This window comes from Erythranthe guttata, chromosome 1, assembly GCF_056151865.1.
Source record: "Erythranthe guttata isolate IM_541 chromosome 1, IM_541, whole genome shotgun sequence".
Classification (NCBI taxonomy): domain Eukaryota; kingdom Viridiplantae; phylum Streptophyta; class Magnoliopsida; order Lamiales; family Phrymaceae; genus Erythranthe; species Erythranthe guttata.
Genome location: NC_142533.1, coordinates 5,673,770 through 5,695,015, shown reverse-complemented (window position 1 = coordinate 5,695,015; position 21,246 = coordinate 5,673,770). Strand labels below are relative to the sequence as shown.

General features: G+C 31.9%; 3 protein-coding genes across 3 annotated transcripts; 2 read left to right on the top strand and 1 right to left on the bottom strand.

The window, feature by feature from the left end:
* Positions 1 to 2,173: 2,173 nt before the first annotated feature.
* LOC105965883 (putative lipid-binding protein AIR1) lies at positions 2,174 to 2,780 on the bottom strand. Its single transcript, XM_012990428.2, has one exon. It carries the CDS (start codon positions 2,712 to 2,714, stop codon positions 2,355 to 2,357), a length of 360 nt encoding a protein of 119 aa, XP_012845882.2. The 5' UTR covers positions 2,715 to 2,780; the 3' UTR covers positions 2,174 to 2,354.
* Positions 2,781 to 7,437: 4,657 nt separating this feature from the next.
* Positions 7,438 to 8,123, top strand: LOC105965894 (14 kDa proline-rich protein DC2.15). Its single transcript, XM_012990438.2, has one exon. The coding sequence runs from the start codon at positions 7,532 to 7,534 to the stop codon at positions 7,925 to 7,927; it is 396 nt and encodes a 131-aa protein (XP_012845892.2). The 5' UTR covers positions 7,438 to 7,531; the 3' UTR covers positions 7,928 to 8,123.
* Positions 8,124 to 11,129: 3,006 nt separating this feature from the next.
* Positions 11,130 to 11,848, top strand: LOC105965878 (14 kDa proline-rich protein DC2.15). The gene has a single exon (XM_012990422.2). The coding sequence runs from the start codon at positions 11,247 to 11,249 to the stop codon at positions 11,652 to 11,654; it is 408 nt and encodes a 135-aa protein (XP_012845876.2). The 5' UTR covers positions 11,130 to 11,246; the 3' UTR covers positions 11,655 to 11,848.
* The last annotated feature ends 9,398 nt before the right edge of the window (positions 11,849 to 21,246 follow it).

Below are 21,246 nucleotides of genomic sequence, written 5' to 3'. Positions count from 1 at the left end.
TTAGCACGATTACAATCCTAGAAGCACTTAGAGATATTATGAGAATCTATATAGCCTGGCCAGCTTGATTACTCAAATTTATCTACTTGTTTTCGATGGGTCATTCATTAAAACGTGGCCACGGTCCAAACACACTTAAGACCCACGAGGTCTAACAAGGGGCACGACCCCCATATAAAAAAAATCTTGAGAGCCTGATCCCCTCCTCAAGTACATCACGCAGAAATCTATATGTAAACACATACAAGCAACGCGTCAAAACATTGAAAATGTCGAAAAATAACAACTCCCACGAGGAGAATACTAGCTCCGTGCTACTACATTATCGTGAGACAACTTCCACGAAGACGTAACTCGATCAACTCGATTACCCCAGAGACAACTCCCACGAGGAGATTACTTGATCCGTGCTACTACATTATCGCGAGACAACTCCCACGAGGAGATAACTCGATCAACACTATTACCCCGCGACAAGATAGCTCCCACGAGGAGATAAATCGCTACTACATCGTCGCGGGACAAAACCGACGACTCGATTAATTTATATTGCGGCAACTTTGTCGCGCTATGCGCCAACGCGCATTCACACCCCTCCGACACACGCTCCAACGCGTTTTCGCATACCATTAGGCCATACGCCAATGATCGACTTCTCCAATTTTTACTCTCGACACGATTTGAGACCTTTCACAACATGGCCCCCACATCGACTCGAGAGTGGGGGGCTTAATGATATGCCTAATTGGGCCAACCCAATGGGCCTACAATTTCTTTACCTACTGGGCTACGAGTCCAATATCGAAGACTAATATCACCGAGGCCCAAACACCTTCAAGTAAGGCTTGGGCCCAACAAAGCAAACCCAACTTAATAAACGACATATAAATAGAGGTTTTCCTCATTTTATTAAGGTACGTCCTATTAACTGAGCAATACTACAATACGTATTCTCTGGACTATTTCTATGATCAGCACGTCTGACTTGAGCGTCGGAGGGGTTTCCGCCGGATCAACCCCCGGCTTAGCTCACGTGTTCTATGATCGCAGGTACCTCAGGATCATCAAGTTGTCAAACTACTGATCTGCTTTGCTCTCCCAGCTCATTTTCTACACTACCCTAGGTGAGCTATATTTTAGCATCATCATATATATATATATATATATATATATATATATATATATATATATATATATATATATATATATATATGCCTATTGGCCCAGCCCAATAGACCCATATTTACTGGGCCACATGCCCAATTTAATAGCTATTTTTACGGAAGTCCAATCACATCCAAATAAGGTTGGGCCCGATAAATTGATCTCGGTCCAATCAATAAAGTATAAATATAACTTAAGTTCATTTGATTAAGGTACGCTATTATATTTCAATCAATTCTTCTATTCGAATTCTCTCTACAATTACCGACCACTCGCACGTCTGACTTGAGCGTCGGAGGGGTTTCCGCCGGATCAACCCCCGACCTAGTTCACGTGTCCTTTGTTCGCAGGTATCTCAGGGCCATCTAGCACGTGAGCAGTGATCCACTTTGCTCTCACAGCTCCCTCGATCTCAACTACTTAAGGTGATCTATTTTTAGCATCATATATATATATATATATATATATATATATATATATATATATATATATATATATATATATATATATATATATATATATATATATATATATATATATATATATATATACTATAAAACTCGCAGCTATTATTATATTTAAAAAATCTTGCCAAGAAGAAAGAGTAAAGACACACGATTTTGCGAAATATTATAAAATTTACAAAGTTTATATGCAATATGCATTCTAATAAAAATATATTTTTATAATTCTTAAACTTAAAAATACGAATATTTTTTGGACTCCTTGTAACTGCAACAATCTAATGAGGGGAATTTGTCAAATTACTCTATAAATTAAGATATACTCATAAGGTGGGAAATCACAACCAACTTTACTTTAACAATACAGTTTAAATAAATAAATAAAAACAATAATAATAAAAAGAGAAAAAAAATTAAGGACAAACGAATCTAATTTCAAAGCAAACAAAATAAAATGATCCACATTTCTTTCATCTGACCAGTTTACAACATTCCACACATAAATGAAATTAATTTGAAATGTCAAGTCTCTCACACCATTATCACAACTTATAAAGGGAAGAAGAAAAAAAAAAAGAAAAAAAAAAACACCCCACAATTACACCATTAAAATCACCACATAACCCCCTTGAAGTAATTTGAAACACACCACTAGCAACAAATAATAGCTCAAACAAACTAAAAGACGAGATTCAAATCAAGAAAATTAAACCGATCGTTAACAGCTTAAGCACAAACGAAGTCTTTCGGGACACTCTTGGTGCAAACGTTGAGGAGCAAAGTAAGGGAGATAGGCACATCAATATTGATGCCCAAAACATTCGCTTTGATGGCCGTGCAAAGGCAAACCGCAGCCTCGAGATCGACCAGTCCTTCGATGAGGCTGCAGCACGGAGTCTTTGGAGGCGTCCCAACGGTGACGTTGAGAAGACCGTTGAGCAATTCGGCACAAACGCCGAGTTTTAGTGTATCTTTCGGGCATGCATAGTTGTATGGTTTCGGGCTAGGTGGGGTCCACGCGCTAGCCGAGTAAAATAATAAAATATTGAGCAAGAGGAATAGTGCAATGTTGTTCTTGTTGGCCATTTTTTTCTCTTATTACTTTGAGTAGCTAATTAAATAGTAGGAAAATAAATGAAGAGTACTTATTGTGGGAGGGAATTAGGGTTTATATAGAGTGCATGCATATGGTGCATGAATGGTCAGCTGAAGCATATTCATTACATTAATATTTTTTTAGAGGAGATGCATATATAATCATATAATTAACGTTAATTATTGTAAACAATAATGTTGTAAACCAAGTCCGTGTAGCATGTCTTTTAGCTTTAGAGGGTGTTTGGCTAAGCTTATAAGATGTTAAAATGAGCTTATAAGATGTTTTAGAGCTTATAAGCTCTTCCAAAGTGTTTGGTAATTTTTTTAAAAAAAGATCTTATTTTTTTTAAAATAAGCTGTTGGAGAGCAAATAAGGTCTTTTTAAAAAAGTACCTCTACCCCACCTTTTTATTTAAGATCTTTTAATGAGTAAAAATACGAAATAAGCTCATTATCCAAACACTCTAAAAATAAATCTTAAAAATAAGATGTAACAGCTTATCAGCTCTAAAAACATCTTATCAGACGTAAGAGCTTATCAGTTGTTTAAAATAAGCTTAGCCAAACACCCTCTTACTTAATTGAGCTTAGAACATACAAAAAAGTATATACGTGTCAATATTTGGATGCATTTGAGTTTGAGATGGACATCTTACTTGATACAGCTCAGAATATACGTATGATTTAATTATTCAGTTATTCCGGAATTTAGGTATGATTCAACCATAATTTTAATATGCTCACTTCAAACTCATGTGTGATATCACAAAAAGTAGCTAGTACTACGGTCCATGGTTATCATATAGAAAAATATTGCGTATCATTTTCCTCTATATATTGTACCGTATTATTTATGGTATCGTATCGTAAGATATTTAATTAACTATTAAAATAGTACATAATAATAATAATAATAATAATAATAATAATAATAATAATAATAATAATAATAATAATAATAATAATAATAATAATAATAATAATAATAATACATTTAAAAATTAACATTTTAAAGTCAAACCATTCATTTGAAATAGATTTAAATTCAAGTTTCAACATTAAATTATTAATTCGGACAAAAGCCATAGTTTTTAAAAAGCTAGTGCCAGTATTATTACCTTTGCTGATATAAATTGCTTTTGATTTATGTGATGCTGATCAAATTTGTTAGTTTTGATTGGAAGAACAGTAAAATTTATCTGAATCATTTTTTTCGGGCTTAAAATGTGTTAAAATCGCACTTATCGTCGCCAATGTGCAGAAAATTGCACAAATCACCACATATATACTGAAAATCGTACAAATCGCCCCAATATATGCTGAAAATCATATCAATCGCCCCAAAATATGCTACAAATCGCACAAATCACCCTTGATTGTGCTGAAAATAGACAAATCACCCCCAAAACAAATGTCGCAGTTATCATATCATATCGCAAGTTGTATTGTTTCCTTAGAAATCATATCGTATCGCGATATTGACGACACTGCAATGGTCAAATTAACATACCAGTTACCACAAAATGCTTTAAAATTAAACCTCTAAAAATTGTCTTCTGTGATATCCATCACCAGATGTGGTAGTTAAAGGTATCCAAAACTAAAGAATGAATATTCATTCGGATTAGGTGGTAATCCATATTTTATGAAGCCTTAAATTAATAAAGAAATCAAATATTTTATTGAATTTTAACGTACATGGATGAGTTAAAACCTTAATTAGTTGATAATTGGAATTCCTCCAAGATTGGCATTTTTCAGTTGCAACTTGCAAGCTTATTTCCTGGAAGGAAGTGTCACGGGATGGGTTCTTTCGACCCTACACCGGTGATAAACACCGAGTGGATCTTCTGCTGACGCGTGTTATATATATTTAATTATTTATTATAAATTCCTCCATTTGCGTTAATTATCTGTAGGGATTTTAAAAAAATACAAAAAAATATACGTGTCAGCAGAAGACCAATCGATGTATATTATCGGGTGTAGGGTCGAAGGAGCCCACGTGACCCAAAAAAAAAAAGTTATATAATACTATTATAATATCCACTTGCCCATTGTATCATGCATCAAACGTTGTCGTATACCCTTCCCAATGTTTTTTTGTTTTCATTAATTCACAGTATATGGGATCAATCTTGATTTGCTTAATCATGTGATTCTTGAAACAATTTATTCGCTTAATTAACATGTAATTATTATATGTCTTATTATTTATTTGGATAGTACTAAATGTTAAAATATGTGTAGGTTCGGTTCGACGAACTCAAAATCGAATGGCTATCATGTGCCTTAAGCTACGGATCCATGATATCTTTCCGAAATAATGTGACGATGAATGCTTCTATCATATTCTATAATGCGACTCTGCGGTTTTTGAAAATTTACCCAAGTGCGAAACCTTTTGACATTGGTCGTTAGGTCGAAAAAATGCAGACTTGCCCAATATATATATATATATATATATATATATATAAAGTTGTAAGCATTTGGGTACTCTAGGATCTTTTATAGAATTAAATTGCCAAAATAAAAATATTTATAATTTTTAATTAAATTAATATATAACTTTTAATCAGATTATCTTATACGATAATTGCGAAAAATAATAATTGTTTTTTTATAAGAGTATGTTACAAGAACAAAAAATATGGGCCAAACTCATTTTTACATAATATCATTAACTTTTATAACTTAAAAAGTTGGACATAAAAACATATTTATATATTAAAAAAAAAAAGGAAAAAGAAAAGAGGGGCGATGGCCCCCTTTGCTTATGACCTCTCGGCTTTCCCATAGAAGCATGTGTGAACTAAAATAAAAATAAAAATATGATGATGCTTGTTCGTCACAAATTTAATGTTTGCAGAATCGAATTAAAAGACAAGAAAGATAGGATAGATAAATATATTATTATTCAAATAAAATGGGTTATGTTCTCTGCGTAAACTCCTAATTCTTCTCCTCCATTTAATTTCAAGGGGCGAAGCTCGTTCTTACATTGAAGACGTGCTCCGATATTTGCGGGAAAATATTTGAATTTCTTGAAATCGATTTGGGGATTTTTAAGTCTTGTGGGTTTGGTGCCTTCTGATGGAGATGTAGAACCTCCACGGTTGCAGTACTTTGTCGTGGCGTGAGCTTGAGACGTGATTGATTCAAGTGATTGATGGATGTGTTTCTTGATTTATGCCTTGCTTGATGTATGTATTTATTGCTCGTAAGTGTTTGAAACCTTCTTTTACACACTCGATTTAGGGTTTTCTGAATTGATATCTCGGCCAATGAACTTGAACACTTGCAACTTAATATATTTGGGCCCAAATAGCTACCACAAAAAATAAGAATTTATTATTTTTTGGTTAATCTACTTAATATACTTGTAAAGTCCATGGACTTTGATAAAGAGCAAAAAATCATTGGGCAAATGGCAAAAATGGACATGACAAGGGACTTAAATGAACATTGGTTCACAAAAAAAAAACAGTCTTTCATATAAATTCATCCCCATGTCTTTAGTTTAAAATACACTCCATAATATAATTTTTATCAATTTCATCCATTATAATCTAACTTCTTTAATATTACACATTGACCCCAAATTTAACCAAATATATAACCAAATTTTTTTTTTTAGTTTGTAATTTAATTCCAAAAATTCGATGTTAACAATGTTTTACAAAAACATAACGATGCACGAGACTGAAGTTTTCTTACAGGACCTTGAAAGGTAATTTCAAGATGGGAGTTCTCTTTAAATATGCCAAGATTATGATTATGAAAAATTAGATTTGTTTTTTTATAATTTTTTTAGAAAGATGCATGAAATAAGTTTTTCATTTGTTTACTAATCTCCTTCGAACATTTGATTTTTTAAAGTTAAATCATCATTTTCTTAATCACAATACGCAATGGTGGTACACGCGTGCATATGACATTTGAATGCAATTTTCAAATTCCGCCGATTTCATTTTCGAATACTTTCTATTTTGGAATAATATTTTTGATTACAAATTAGAGTGCAAATCGTCCAAAGGTTCAACTTTTTTGTTTGAACGAAATGAAAATGGAAGGATTAGTAATTAATAAGGGTAAATTACAACCAACCTCATGAGGTATGGTTAATTTACGAAAAAACCCCTCTTGTTTGGATAATTACATCTACCCTTAACTATGATTTTTTTCTTACACCTCCACCCTTATGGTGTCAAATTCTATCATCTGGATTTCGTGGAATATGCTCTAGCTTGTACTCATTTTTGTGTAAAAATACAGTTTCTGATGCATTACAATCTGTTATATACAAGACAAAAAATACATATTATGATCATCTTGCTTCAAAATGTGGAGTTCGAATGGGATAAAACGGGTACAAAGTGATAATATTCCATACAATCTAGAAGATTCCACTAAATTTTATAGTTGAGGGGTGGTTGTAATTACCTAAACAAGAGGGGGATTTTTGTAATTTAACCATACCTTAGGGAGGTGGTTGTAATTTACTCAATTAATAATAATTAAGTATACAAAAATCCATTTTTTTTACAACAACCAATAACAGTCACGGGATTGCTTTGTTCCTATTGGTCGATAACTCTTGAGATTCAATCCAAATTAACAATAAAAAAAAAAACATACTTCAAATCCAGCCTTGCTTCACATGTTTGCTGGCTTATTATCCAACATTTCTCAATACCTTCACCCTATAAAAAAACACACATACCCTAGACCACTAATCACCAATTCACATTACACTAATCCAAATACTTAAGTTCACATTAGTGGAAACTAATCTTTCGATCAAAATGGATTCCCGAAAATCCTCATCGGCCATTCTTTTCCTTCTCGTTAACCTCGTATTTTTCGTTCTCGTAAGTGGTTGCAAGGACCCACCCTCCATGCCGAAACCCTACCCAAACCCTAACCCTACTCCGGTTAAGGGAAGTTGCCCTAGAGATGCCCTAAAACTCGGCATATGCACTAAGATACTCAACGGGAGTATCGGTACAATAATCGGGAACCCACCGGATATTCCTTGTTGCTCTATATTGGGTGGATTGTTGGATCTTGAAGCAGCTATTTGCCTTTGCACTGCGTTGAAAGCGAATATTCTTGGCATCAATATCAATATTCCTATTGCGTTGAGTCTTCTAATCAACACTTGTGGGAAGGAACTTCCCAAGGATTTTATCTGTGCTTAATTAGGGTTTTCTTGTATTTAAGTCTTGGTGATTTTTCAATATTTTAGTCCTCGTGTTTGATGTTTTTTTTTTTTTTTTTTTGCTTCGAGTTCGCTTAGTTGTTATGTTACGTTTGTGACGATTATTTTCCTTGTAATTGTAGTTCTCTTATGCCACTTGTGGTTTTGTGATTTTTAAGAATGATGTTGAAAAATTATTGGCCTATTTTTCGTTTATACATTCCTAAAGAATTTGGTGCATAATTAAAGATCAAAATCATAATTGTTCTTATTATAAGGAGTAATTTACTTTAAAAAAAATATACAAATGGTTATATTAACAACTCATCAAACATGTTAGCACATTAAGTAGTGATTACTACTAAACTATCACTGTTTGCAACTAAACAGAAACCCATTATTTACTTTTCTGTTGTCTCATGTACGTAAACATGCAAACGAAGTGAGTTCGAGTCAAACTCATAAGTGTTCAATTTTGTTTGAAATTAACTTTATCGAGTTCGAGTTGAGTTCGAAGAGTCTTAATCCAGTCAAACACAAGTCGAGCTCGAGTAGCTAGGTTATACGTTTTTCTTCTTCTTTTTTTCTAATCAACAACTCTATAATTTGATTAAATGATCTTTTAACGATCAATCTGAAACTGAATATCAAATAATTTGATTCAAGTTCGGAGAATATAGTCCATATTCTAATGTGCACATATATAATGTTGGGTCCTAACTCCTAAGGAATGGGCTTTGCGGCTCAAGGCCTAGCCGTTTCTACGGCGCATGCTTGAGGATTTATTTCGGGAGAACAAAATCTATATAATACATGAAGTTATCTTGGCATGGTTTTTGCAATATTTGACAATATATTCATATTAACTTGAAAATTAAACCGTAGCTAGTAAAGTATTTTTAGTAAAACAGTAATTACTTGCTTCTTTGAAGCAGTAATTCTGTTGAGTTATTTGAAAATTTTCAAAAGAGTAAAAAGCAGTTTGCCCCCTTAACTAAGGCCCGTTTTGCACTTTGCTCCCCAAACAATTTTTTTTTGCATGTTTTTACCTTCACTCGTATTTTTGTTGCACGGTGCCCTAATATGGACATTTTCAGGCGATTTCCACAGGAATCCTAAGCACATGAAAATCATGTGAATTTTGCCCCTGCAAAACTCACGTGAAATAAACGTGCTAAAGATACCGGTGAAGATTGCCAAAAAATGCCACTTTTAGGGTACCGTCCAACAAAAAAACGAGTTAAGGTAATTAAAAACGTGCAAAAAACATTTATTTGGGGGTCAAAGTGCAAAACAGACCTTAGTTTTAGGGGCAAACTGCTTTTTACCCTTTTTCAAAATAATAAGGTCGTATTACCATCAAATTTCTAAATGATTTACCAGACAGACTACTTCGTCTAACAAAATTATGTAAGCTTTCATTGGCTATACCTAGGGTGTAAATCGAACGGATTGGATTGCAATTAGCCCTTTCGGAAAAAATAATCATTTTTTTAGGATGTGAAAAACTAGTTTTAATTCCGTTCCAAAAAAAACGAAAAATATCGGATATTGGAATTTTGGAAACTGGAGCGAAAAAACTTGTTCCAAAATCGGAAAATTTCTGATCGGAATCAACAGAAATCGAAAATATCGATCCAATTTCCACATACCAATAAGGGAATCCGTAGACAACACGAACTGAACTAAACTCCTGTTCTTATAAAATGTGTATTATCGAAAGAAAAATAAAATTATATTGTTTTATTTATAAAAAAAAAATTAGTACTGGATAATCTTTTTTACTATAAGTGATATTAATTGGACCGTGAAAAAACTAGAAAACAAAAAAATTAAATCAGAAGCAAGTGGTGCTGTTGGAACACATGGTTTTATTTGTCTGCATACCTTAGAAATCCATAGATTATTATTACCTCAATAGAAAAAAAAATTAGAAAAATAAGTTGGACCAAAAGGTATATCTTTAATTTGAAAACGTATATGATTGGTTGAAATATCAAATATGAAGAATATAAATATAATATATATATATATATATATATAAAAAATAATAAAAGGAGGACAGGCAATTGCAGAAAAGAATTGACACGAAAATCTAGGCGAGTGAAGTCACGGGGCTGATTTACTTATGTGTGGCCATTGGTTCATCTTGTGACCCCAAAAATCTATTCTTGTGACTTCACCACAAATATAGCTAATTCATTTACTTAATTACTATTTATTTATCTTCAATGCATTTTTTAATGGCACCTAGTACAGTAGAACCTCGACAAATTAATAATGGGTAGTTAATTCTTGATTATATAATTTTTTTTTTCCGGTTCCGAGTCGATATAAATTTTACCAAATTAATAACTCAATAATTTAATATTTCACTAAATTAATAGATTTTTTTTAGTTCTGACTGTATTAATTTATAAAGGTTTAGCTGTAATTCTCTATTTAGAATTTAATTAATCTCTTGTGCAACACAACAAAAACCATGAAATGGATTAGGCCAAATGCTTTAGGGGAATCTTGCATATGCTATATTTATATATGTTTTTGCAAATTTTAGCCAATGAATTTGATAGAAATGGAGTGATTGCATATATTATTAACAAATATTTTGGACAAAAAAATAATTTTAATAGAAGGGGCTTTGGCCCCCTCCCAAAAGCATTCTTTGGATAAACATTCGTATTTGATATATATTATATATAGTATTGATAATTTTTGTGTGGATTTGAGATGTAATTCATTACTTTTTATTCATAATAATTGATGTTGTCAAATATAAGGATTATATATTTAAAAACGTTCTTGGCACTAAGCAGTATCATATATTGGATAAATAATTAAATCTCGATAAATTAATACAGTCATGACTAATTTAATGCATTTTCACAAAGTGGAGACCACAATAAATTAGTATTTAAGCGAAGTTATTATTTATCGAGATTTTACTGTATAATATATCGTTCCATATCCTTGATCTATTATCAAGTAAATTATTTTATTTTGTTGCAGAGCAATAATAAATTATATATCTCTACCATGCATATTAGCTAGATAAAAAAATATTTCCCATGTGCATGTTGCCAATCAAGCCAATCAAACGTCGACAAATATACTTATATATCCACAACAAAATTGAATTAATTTTTATTTTTAATTTTGCCCAAAGGATATATATCCAAATTCCAATATTCTAACCCTAGCTTGCAATTTACCCCTATAAATACCCTCCAAATGAACCTTCTTCACAAGAGGAAAATAGAAAGAGAGAAAAAAATAGAATTTTATTTCCTTTTTGTGAAAATAAAAAAAGTGATCAAAATATGAGTTCCAAGAAACTCTCATCATCCCTTCTCTTTCTCACCCTCAATCTTATGTTCTTTGCCCTAGTAAGTAGTTGCTACTTCGGTTGTCACAACCCGAACCCAAACCCGAACCCGAACCCGAACCCGAACCCGAGCCCGGTAAAGGGAAGCTGCCCGAGAGACGCCCTAAAGCTAGGGATATGCGCAAAGCTGCTAAACGGAAGCGTTGGGGCGGAACTTGGGAGCCCACCGGACCACCCATGCTGCTCGGTACTTGGTGGTTTATTGGATCTTGAAGCTGCAGTTTGCCTTTGCACCGCATTGAAAGCGAATATCCTCGGCATTAATATCGACATTCCTATTTCATTGAGCTTGCTTATCAACACTTGTGGCAAAACCCTACCTGAGGATTTCAAATGTGCCTAAGTTTTTATAGTAATTTTCGGTGTTTCGTTTTTCGGTTTTTTTTTTTTTTTTTTTTTTTGGTTCTTTAATTTATTATTGTAATTTGGTTGTGCTGCATGCACATGGATTCTTCAGCTGAAATGTAACGTTGGTTTTTTTTTTTTTTTTTTTTTTTTTTTATATATTTGTAGTTTTTATTTTTTAATGTTTTTCAATTACTGTTATAATGGTATATTTAGGCCTCGTTCTGTTCTACTTGCTAATATCAGATTAGATTGACTAAACTGAAATGCTAAATCCCACACTATTTTTATCAAATCATGTATATAATTAAAAATATTTATCTCTCTACAATCTTCTCTCTCCTTTCCCACCCTTCTTTTTTTCCCTATTTTTTTTCACAAAATCACATACTAAAAATATCCCTAGCATTCCAAGTTCGAATTTGACAAAAAATTTCACATGTTCAAACTAAAATAAATTTGGAATTTGAGGAAAAAATTCGAATTAATATGAATTTGAATAATTAAAAAGGCTTAATGAAATTGAATAAATATTAAATAAAACGGAACTCATTTTTTATGATTATTCACGTAAAAATTATTGAATTTTGAGTGACTTGGATAAAATCATTTTAGAGAGAATTTTAATAGAGAGAGAATTTTTTTTTTAATTTATGTGTGAGATTTAGCAAATTTTAGTGTGGAATTTAGCACGCCCCTTGACTAAATAGTAGGAGTTAATAAAATGTTCAGTTGGTAAGATTTAACATTATTTAAGTCCATTACTAAAGTGGAAGCCCACAGTTAAATACTTATATTTCACTAAATTAGTAACACCCTGACCCCTCATCTGATTAATTTTGTAGAGGGTGATTAAAAAATATAATTTTATCATTAAAATAATTATTTAATTTTGTTAAATAAGAGACTTTATAGACAATTTACATAAAGTAACATAATCTAAGAAATTTAATACAACATATAATCTAAATAACGAAATATGTTATTAATTAAATAGTTAATTAATCAATAGGGAATTAGTTCAATTTAATCTAATCCGATATAGGTAAGCAAATTACAAGGCTTAATTTTATTTACTATGGATTAAGTACTCACTCGAATTTTGTAACTGTTTTCTTTTTAATTAAGAATAATTACATTCTTTATTTTCCTATGTATTCGATTAAAATAGTAAGCATACATGCATTTGTGTATATAATAATTTCAAATAGTAGCTGGACCATCACACTATATCCCAAGTAACCGGTTTCCAAGTTTCTTTTTCTTTCTTTTAATTGTTGAATCACAGGTTCAAGAAACAATTGGCTATCCTGTGGACTCAAGCCCGGCCCATTCAGCAAATGTCCTAAAAAAAACATATGATTAAAATGGCCGATGAATTCTCATCTATGCTGCACCGACACTTCTAGAAGGTGAAGAGTCCTCGTATCCGACACCTGGACACTCGGACATACCTGGACACTTCTCGGACACCCGTGTCGGGCCGTGTCGTAATTTCGCTAAAAGTAGGACACCCGTGTCGGGCAGTGTCCACAATTTTAAAAAAGTTGGGACACTTCTCTTACGTTTTAATAACGTAAGAGAGAACCCTAATAAAAAAAAATGCACATTTTCTTCTCTCTAATACGCATTTCCTTTGTTTTCTTTGTGAGTCCACCCAAAACTCCAAAAGTCTAGCATGCGACGGCGACCAAGAACACGAGCAACAAGGGCGAGCTGTTCTCTTATGCGATGACGACTTATACATATTTTTTACTATTTATAAATGTACCCCTATATTTTTATTATTTATAAATATACCCCTATATTTTTTATATTTACGCGTATCCCCGCGTGTCCGTATCCTAGTTTTTTGGAAATGCCGTATCGCCGTGTCCGTATCCGCGTATCGCCGTGTCCACGTATCCGTGTCCGTGTAGCATAGATTCTCATTTGATACACAATCCATCTATATAAACAATTTGGACTGTTTTATTTGGTTTGCAAGATAAATAATGTTAACTAATTTACTTAATTTTTATTTAATTCAAATTTAAATTGAAGGATTTTGGATTTGAAAAAATGGATTTGAAAGATGGATTTTGGATACCTTCATCATGTTATTGAGATGCTATACACCAGGTTAAATACACCGGATGATTTTTAGCATCGACGTGGTGAGATAATATTTCACTAAACACACATATATATTGGTATGTGATACAATCTCCTGGTAAAAGAAGCAATGATATTGATGTAGATGAAAGTTCAAGTTCAGTTTTTGCCTTAAAGAAAAACCCACTATAACAATAGTTCCCAATTAATACATTAACTTCTTTACAATAATTACCCATTATCGAATACTCCGTTCTTCCCGTTTTATTCGTCGTTTTGAGCTCTTGCACATGTATTAAGAAAGTCAATAAATATGCATGGATTCTCGAAAAATCATAATAAAATGACTAAAAAACCACTCTCATTAATTGCTTCATCATTAATTCTCTTAATAGTAGTAATGGCAAATTTGAGAAAACACAATAAATGTTCCATTGAAATTGTAAAGTGACAATTATTTTGAAATAAAAAAAAATCTCTAGAAAGACAAATAAAATTGGAAGGGGGAAGTAATAAGTACTAAATAAAAGATAAGTAAATAAATAATAATATTTAATTACACTTCTCTCGAGCATATCATTCTAGCCATCTTTTAAATAGCGTTGGTTGGGTTTTGGCTTGCGAGAGCTACGCCGAGTCGTATCAATAATCAATATGTATTTGATTACTGCAGATCAACGGTTAATAATCATCAAATAAATTCCTTCATAGCAAATAACTCAAAAACTTGTCCGAATTGAGATTTAACAAGTTAAATCCGTAGTGGAATGAATAAATTCGTCCAAAAAAGCCAATATAATGTTGTTATTATGAATGCAAAGATTCTTATTTTCTAAATTAAATAACTCAACTCCAATATGAAATCTAAAAGTATATTTACAATTTCACCACAAAAGGAAAAAGTAACTTTTTGCTTTATTAATTTGTGTTATTTTTTCATCAGAAACAAGTTTGTTGCCTTTCTCATTGCAATATTAATAAAAGCAACATATTTTTGGGTATCCTCCAATTTGTGTTAGCATCCCCCATGAAAAATTATTTGCTATTTTTATATCAGCTAGCTACAAAAATATTGAAATCAGACAACAGAACGTGGAGAATTAAAGATTGGGGTCAAGAATTTGTGTCGTGAATGGTCATGAACAGAGTCAAAGTCAACGGTCATCTTTTTATTTTTTTATTTTTTTTCTCTCTCTCTCTCTTATTATTTGAAATGATCAACTTCAACTTGGCAAATTGGTTACAAAATGAGGGCATTGATTCTCCTGTTTCAACTACTTTTATTTCATTTAGTCAACACATGGGTCCATGTTCATTGGTTGCGACGAGTGCACTATAAGTCTAGAGTTGTAAATCGATTATTATGTTCACCTATTGTTTTGGCAAGAATTTATCCTAACTCGATTAATTAGTTTTCACTTATGGATATATTGGGATCTTAGCGTGTAACCCCCAACCACCGTTGTGCAGCTTAATAAGAGGGGGGGGGGGGGGGGGGGGGGGGGGGGGGGAAGGGTGAAAATCGAACAAATTGAATGATAATTAGACCTTCTGGAGAAAAGAAAAATAATTTTTTCAGAAATTGAAATGAAAAAGCTTGCTCTACAAAATTGGATCGGAATCGTTGGGATTTTAAATTTCTATTTTTTTTAGTTAATTATAAAATAAAATACATAATGATATTGATATTATAACTCGTAAGATTAAATTTCAAGAAAAAAAAAGTTAGAATTTGTCAGAAATTAAAATAAAACCGAAAATAGGAATGTAATACGAATTCCAAATTCGTTCAAAAAAAATCAAAAATCAAAATTTTCAGAATTAAAAATAGAAACTTTTATGACCGAAAGCAGTAGAATTCGAAAATTTTGTGCAATTTTTATTCATAACTATGAGGCTAAAGTGAATGTATTTTCTCGCAAGCCCATATGGAACCTTACTTTTTACTATATGTTAGAGCAACTCCAATGTTAGATATCAAAATTGAGTTATCAAATACTCATTTGATATTTGACAATTATTTTAATATTAATTTAAAATCCATCTACTCTAACTATGGTTATTAAATTAATTATCAATTGAAAGTTTATTGGTGGTTTTATTTGTAATTGCCACGTGTCAACTTCTGATTCGATGGTTAGGAGGTTACATTTTTGATAACTCAATTTCCAGCAAGTATTTTTACAACCCAAAAGGTGAATTATCAAAATAGAAACCTCATTTGATAACTCCATTGGAGTTAAAAAAATTTATTTTTAAGTATGTAAATAAAAGTTAAATGTTTGAATACTCTATTTAATACCCCATTAGAGTTGCTCTTATAATTGTTTTTATTATTACTATTCTTTAGGAGCCACTTCTATTTTGACATCATGTACAATTTCATGAAATACAGTTGACTAAAACAACAAACTAAATACTTGTTTGTGTTCGGTAAGAGTATATTTTGGTTTTGAATATATACTTTTAACAAATTAATAATAACTTTTTTTTCTTCATGTATGTGCATAAGTCTCTGACCAACCCATCTTTATTATTATAGATTTAGGGGTTATATCTCTTTCGTCAATAAGTCCATTCCTTTAATATTTATTATAAATAAAAGAAAAAATAATGTTTATGACAAAATTACCCCCAATTATTTACACCGAACTCTTTAATTGTAATCCTAATTTAATGAATTTTGACCACAAAAATCCAATTTTGACTTTCATTTTTTTATTTTTTCTGGTCTGTTTTTTTCCGGCGGTCTTCGGCGTTGATTTTTTTTAGAGATTTTTTTTTCTCATAAAATATTTATCCTTTTTTTACGGCCGCCGTTAAACGTTGATCGTAATTGTACTGTCACTAACAGTAATTATACTGCCACTACCAGTACATTAACGTAATTATACTGTCGTTGACATTACATTAATGTAATTGTACTACCGTTGACAATACATTTATGTAATTGTACTGTTGTTGACAGTACAATTAAATTCAACGACAATATTATTATTTCTTTAGATTTTTTTTTAATTTTGTTTGATTAGTTGACAAGTCAACGTAATTATATTACTGTCGTTGACTGTAAAATAACTGTAAACACAATAATATTACTGTCAACCACTTTAATAGTATTATTTTTATGGGTTTTTTGTTTTGTTTGAATTGTTGACGAAGTAACGTATTAATATTACTGTCTACTATTGTAATAATATTATTGTGAAACACAATAATATTACTGTGGTTGACGGTAATATTACTGTTGTTATAGTAATATTAATTCTTTTGTCTTTTTATTATGTTCACCTTTGTTGAACGGTCAACATATTAAAATTACTCTATTACAAAATAATAATGACTTTAGTTGTGCTAATATTACTGTGCTAGAGATTAATATAGCAATATTAATGTGTTAAACTGTAGTACAGTTAATATTACTATGTTTAACAGTAATATAGTTAATATTACTGTCAACCACAACAATATCGTTGTTTAAACATGGGGCAAAAAAATGTTAAAGAATATATATATATATATATATATATATATATATATATATATATATATATATATATATATATATATATATATATATATATATATATATATAAACTCTAAATAGTCAACGCCAGAGACCGGCGGTGGAAAAATCAGGAAAGGAAAAACAAAAAGAAAATGTCAACATAGGAAACCGGTGGTCAACGGTGGCGACAGACGAAATTATCCATAAAATTGTGTTTTGGATCAAAATTGAATAATTTATGAAATGTGTGGTTAGATTGAGGTTAGATAAAATTAAAAGATGAAATTGGAGCATATTAAAATGTGAGAGGCTATTTTAGTCTTTTACAAACATTTGGAACATATGTGGATTTTTTTGTATAAGAGTTTTTTTTCTCGACCTTCTATGAATAAGTATCCATTCATAAGCTTATTTGTAAAGTGCCATTTTTTTTTTTTGAGAAACTTAATAATATGATTTGTTCGACCCTACACCCGGTGAAAAACACCGGGTGGGTCTTCTGCTGCCACGTGTCTCTTTTTTGTATTTTATAATAAATTCCCCGCTAGGGTTTACCTTTAGGGGTTTTAGAAAAATAAAAAAAAGAACACGTGGCAGCAGAAGACTCACCCGGTGTTTTTCACCGGGTGTAGGGTCGAAGGAACCTAATAATATGTTAAGAAGGGAGTTACGCCATACAAATTTTAACATTTTTTTAAGGAATTAAAATTAAAACAACTTAGTTCCACTTTGCACCTTTGAAATATAGTATTTTGACAATTTGCACCCTCCAAAACAATTAATAGCACTTTGCACCCTCAAACACAACAAATCATTCATTATACATCTTGAATTGAATATTTAAAACTTAATGATGGTAATTTCAATTTTTATTGGTTATTTATTTCTAGAGTGTAAAATAATAAATTAAATTAGTATTTTCTTCAATCTCCAACATAAATTCAAGCGTATAAAATGCAAAAAGAACAAATAAAAAAAATCACAATGAATTATTGAATAACACTATATTTTCTAAAAGAAAAACAAGACACTTCTTACTTAATCGTTTGATTGATGGATCTTTTACTGTTGTTAGTGAAAATATTTGGTAGAAAACTTTCAGAAAAAATATAATTTTCAAATAACTCGATAACAAACTAGCTGAATGATTTTTATACTTATGTGTTTGTAAAATATTTTTTGTAATTTTTTTAAATATATCTATGAGATGTATTTTTGCACTTAGTTGTTTCAAAATGATTGATGAATATAAATAAAATAAAAATAAAATTGTCATTTAACATCGATCCTAGAAAAACACCACTAAAAATATTAAATTATTTTCATTAGATTTAAAATTCATTCCAGGTGCATTATGCATGATTTATTGTGTTTCGATGATGCAAAGTGCTATTATTATTTTCGAGGGTGCAAATTGCCAAAGACTTATATTTCAGGATGCAAAATGGAACTAAGCCAATTTAAAACGGATGTGTCATTTTGCTAATATAAACGGATGCCACTAACATCGTGCCATGTGTATTTAACATTATCAATATTAAATTATACAGCTCTTGTTGCTCCAAATTTTCGAGGAGATGCGTGTTCTGGAAGGTCCAACAGTTCGTTACGAGACCTATGGTGGTGTATGGCGAAGCCCACACAATTCTTCGGGCACTAATAACAGCAAAGGACAAGGGCTGACAAGAGATTGTGGTGGAAAACAACAACTTACAAGTGGTCTCGGTGCTTCGTACACAGGACCACTCCTCACTACCATTCGGGGCCTTCATCGAAGCAAGTTTATCAATTGCTAAAACTCTTAAGTTTTGCTCTTTCCATTTTATTAGGTAATCTGAGAATAATTTGGCACACTCTTTGGCCACGAATTACGGTTTCCCTTATAACGAAGGTTTAATCCTTCGAACCATTTCGACGGATATCATCTAATAATACTAATCATTTTCCCTGAAAAAAAAAATTAAATTATGGAAATGAATTCAACAACATTTACCTCTGAATTTACATGGAGTCTTTCCTTTAAATTAATTCTTAACTAGATACAATTAATTAACGGGCAATAAGCAAGTCACTCAAATATAATTTTATTAACATAATAAGGCATTTATTTTTTATTTCGATGAAAGTTATCGCTCGTCCATTTTATCAAGATAACCTTGTATTTTTATTAGCTAAAAATCACTAAAATGTAATTTCATACCAATAATTTTTTTTATTACTACGATCATTAACCGTAGCAAAGGGTACCAAATTTGTTGTAAAAGGCTTTTGCTTACATTTATTACGAATTCGCCCGGTAGCATATATGGGAGTGACAAAAACTTTGCTATGGTAAATGGCCGTAGCAAATATATTTTTTGCTCCGATAGTTTATAGCATTTAGTAAGACTCTAAATTTATCCCGTAGTAGAAGATACCATTTGTTACGGCTTTTTACCGTAGTAAAAAGCCAGTTTTCTACTAGTCCATTAGAAAAAAATGCAACGCATGACGAAACAAAAACCTTGTGTCCTCACAATGTTTATGAACCATATCCATGAACTATTTTAGCAAAACAATATAGGGTTTTGACTTTATTAAGAAGTCTTCCATCACTCTGATATATGACTTGCACTTCGCCTCTTCGTTTCCAACTCCACCCATTCTTTGTCACACTGCGCACTTCGCCTCTTCGTTACAATAAACAGTCCGGGCTAGTTTTAGTTTGGGATTATCGATTCAAGTTCAAGTATCGACTGAACCAGACTAGACCGTGTACAGTAAGGTTCATGGTCAGTTCAAAACTGTCGGTTCGAACAAACCGTCAGTTTGGTTCAATGGTTATTTTTGTGGTGAATAAGAAAATGATGGTCATTCAAGACAATATGCCATGAATTATAAATTCGATGATAATTATGATCTAAATATGTATTTCCTAATTCAACGAGCTATATCCTATAAATATCCAATGAACTGTTTTCTTCAATAATTTACGCATTTCTAGAGTTTTCAAATAAGGAAAATATTAACTACGAAATATGCGTAAACTAGAATAATCATTATTCTTACTAAAAACTCTAAAATAAGGAGTCATCTTACCATTTGAAGAGAGAGAGAGAGAGTTTATAAACTAGATAAATTGACATCAATAATGTAATTAGCTACAAGTTAAGAGAAATATTTCCATTAAATAACAATGTTAATCTAATTTCAACAATTATGACAATGCTTACATTCAACGGGGTTATTTCGTTCCGATGTATAAGAATAAGAAATTTAATGAGTAATACCTGATATGGTGACTTTGGTGGTGGTGACGTCGGTGGTGGCGGCGGTGGCGGCGAAGACGGTGGTGGCGGCGATCTCTGAGGAGATGGTAGCAGTGAAGAGGGTGCCGATGGTGGAGAGTAAGTGAATGGCGACGGCAGTGTGACGGGCGGCGACGGCGGTCCAACGGGCGGCGAGTGGGCGGTGGGTGCGCCGGCGGCACAGGCGCCGGTCGAGTCTTCTTCTTGGAAGATGAAGACGATGCGGCGGTCCCCTTTCGTTTGCCCATTGAACGTCTATTTCTCCCTTTCTTTTTTTTTGTTTGGGTGGTGTTCTTCAGAAGAAGAGAGAAAGAGAGAAACAAAGCAGAGAGAGACAAAGAATTCGAAAAAAAGAGGAAGATGAATTCGAGAAGACACTTGATCCCTTTAAAAGTGATTAATGACTGACTCTTGGGTGGCAGAGGGGTGGTTTAACAATTATGAAATAGCAAAAGACGGTAATTACATAATGTATTGCACCCAACATTAATGAAATCAATATAATCCAATTTTGAGTCCAGCACACTTTTATTCTTTGCAGATGAGTCCTTACACAATTCAAAAACAAAGTCAAGAAATCAGAAAAAAATGCTCATAAAAGTGGGTGACTCCGAAGAAATTTATTGCCGCCAAAAAAAATACGAACCCACCCCTAAGAATTTTTTTTTTTTAATTTTTTATTATTATTCGAATGCCTAATA